The sequence below is a fragment of the Nanorana parkeri genome, unplaced genomic scaffold, assembly GCF_000935625.1.
Source record: "Nanorana parkeri isolate BGI_ZX_2015 unplaced genomic scaffold, ASM93562v1 scaffold3586, whole genome shotgun sequence".
Lineage (NCBI taxonomy): Eukaryota > Metazoa > Chordata > Amphibia > Anura > Dicroglossidae > Nanorana > Nanorana parkeri.
The window spans coordinates 20,305-22,719 of record NW_017309854.1 but is presented as its reverse complement, the minus strand read 5'-3'; the positions used below and the strand labels follow the sequence as shown (position 1 = coordinate 22,719).

At 50.8% G+C, this 2,415-nt stretch overlaps 1 protein-coding gene across 1 annotated transcript in view; it reads left to right on the top strand.

The window, feature by feature from the left end:
• The window catches only part of RHOT1 (ras homolog family member T1), a 29,021-nt gene that overhangs the window by 11,923 nt on the left and 14,683 nt on the right, over window positions 1-2,415 (top strand). The window contains 3 exon segments of the mRNA XM_018575152.1: window positions 153-236; window positions 400-519; window positions 749-951. Coding sequence (XP_018430654.1) covers window positions 153-236; window positions 400-519; window positions 749-951 — 407 coding nt within the window.

The window sequence follows — 2,415 nt, the reverse complement described above, 5'->3', positions numbered from 1 at the left end:
GCGTGCCCCCCCCCCCCCCCCCCACCCCTTCCTGTTCTGTATGGTGGGTTCCCTCCATCATGTCATTGTGTGTACTACGAGTCATATGAAGCTTGCACGGTCCGTATGCTGTGTCCTCTTAGCATGTCACTGACGCTGTTCTCCCCTCACAGAGACAGAATAGGATCCGGCCAGAACACAAGTCGTACTATGCAATGAACGCGGTCTATGTTTATGGACAGGAGAAGTATCTGCTGGTACGTCCCCTCATTCTGGTGGTATGAAGTCTCTCGCATGTCCTGTGGCGTGTACAATGTCACAGCTTTAGTATGGGTGCTGTTTGCCTGCAGGACACGTAATGACCTGATCTCATTGTGTGGTGGATGCTTCTCTCATATCTCCTTCCTTGTCATCTTTCAGCTGCACCATGTCACGGAGTGCGAAGGCTTATCTCCTGCCGATACCGCGTGTGACGTGGTCTGCCTGGTGTATGACATCACCAACCCCAAGTCCTTTGAATACTGCGCCCGGATGTTTAAGGTCAGACAATCCCGATGTATTGTATTATGTGTGTAGCTGCATGTATTTTTTTTCCCCCCCCCCCAGCCCATTTTTTGGGGATTTCCTTTCCTCTGTATTGGTTCTCAGCACAACATAAGAAGAGCCATTTACAAAGGACAGACTCCATGCTTCACTTCCTGACCAGCTCTGAGAATCACATGGAGGTTTATAGGAAGCAGCATAACTAATAGATGTCTCCCTTCCACAGCAACACTTCATGGACAGCCGGACGCCATGCCTCATCGTGGCAGCCAAATCTGACCTGCCGGAGGTGAAGCAGGAGAGCAGCATTTCCCCCGCTGACTTCTGTAAAAAGCACAAGATGCCTCCACCTCAAGCCTTCACGTGTAACACGGCGGACAGCCCCAGCCGAGACATCTTCATAAAGATGACCACCATGTCCATGTATCCGTGAGTAGCCCAGTCCTCTGATTTCCTGCTCACCATGGTGTCCTGTCATGTCACCACAGCATGGCCGCCCCCCCCCTTTTGTCAAAGTTGCATGTTCTAGTGACAGCATCTTGTCCTTCTGCCATCATATGACCTCATCATGGTCATCCTCACTGTCATGTGACCTCGGCATGGTCATCCTCACTGTCATGTGACCTCTGCATGGTCTTCCTCCTTACTGTCATGTGACCTCAGCATGTTTATGTGCCCTGTATCCCCCTCTCCTATGTGATCACATGACAAGGCGCATAGTCCTACAGCCGCCAGGATTTATAGATCTGCCTGTGGTGTGTTCCTGCGCTGGTCTCTCATGTCACCGGTGTGTGATATGAGAGGGGCCATCTTTGTTCCTGTGCTGTGGAGCCGCTCACATTGGTCAGATAGTCCAGAGAAGAGAATGGCAGAGCTCATGTCCGATGATTGCATACTCCTCCTAGGAATCCGTCCTGTGACATGCTGATTGGTTGCTGGGAGTAGTAGAGACAGTACATGAGCCATGCCGTGTTCTAGGTTGGATCAGTTATGAGATGGCATTGAGCTCTCTGCCTCTTATATACAAATGTGGACTAATCATAGAATTATCACCAAAAGGGAACAGATGACACTTCCTGTCCAGTTACTCAGCGCCTTGTGTTGTCTGACTAACCCCGTATACACCGAGGTCTCATGGCGGCCGCACCCTCCATTAGGCTCTGGCAGTGCCTGGATTCTCCTTCCCATCTCTGGCAGTAAACTGGTTAATGGCATCTCTTTTCCAAGCAGCCTTTGCAATACGCTTCTTCTACCCAGCTATGTTGTATGTGCCTCTCCTGCCGTGTGTGTGATTTATGCCTGTCATGGGAGACCTTCTAGGAAAGGAACCCTCTGTTCTATAGGGAGAGACCCTTCTAGGAAAGGAACCCTCTGTTCTACGGGTAGAGACCCTTCTCATAGAGGAACCCTCTGTTCTATGGGGAGAGACCCTTCTAGGAGAGGAACCCTCTGTTCTATAGGTAGAGACCCTTCTAGGAAAGGAACCCTCTGTTCTATAGGGAGAGACCCTTCTAGGAAAGGAACCCTCTGTTCTATAGGGAGAGACCCTTCTAGGAAAGGAACCCTCTGTTCTACGGGTAGAGACCCTTCTCATAGAGGAACCCTCTGTTCTATGGGGAGAGACCCTTCTAGGAGAGGAACCCTCTGTTCTATAGGGAGAGACCCTTCTAGGAGAGGAACCCTCTGTTCTATAGGGAGAGACCCTTCTAGGAGAGGAACCCTCTGTTCTATAGGGAGAGACCCTTCTAGGAGAGGAACCCTCTGTTCTACGGGGAGAGACCCTTCTAGGAGAGGAACCCTCTGTTCTATAGGGAGAGACCCTTTTAGGAGAGGAACCCTCTGTTCTACGGGGAGGAGACCCTTCTAGGAAGGGAACCCTCTGTTCTATGGGGA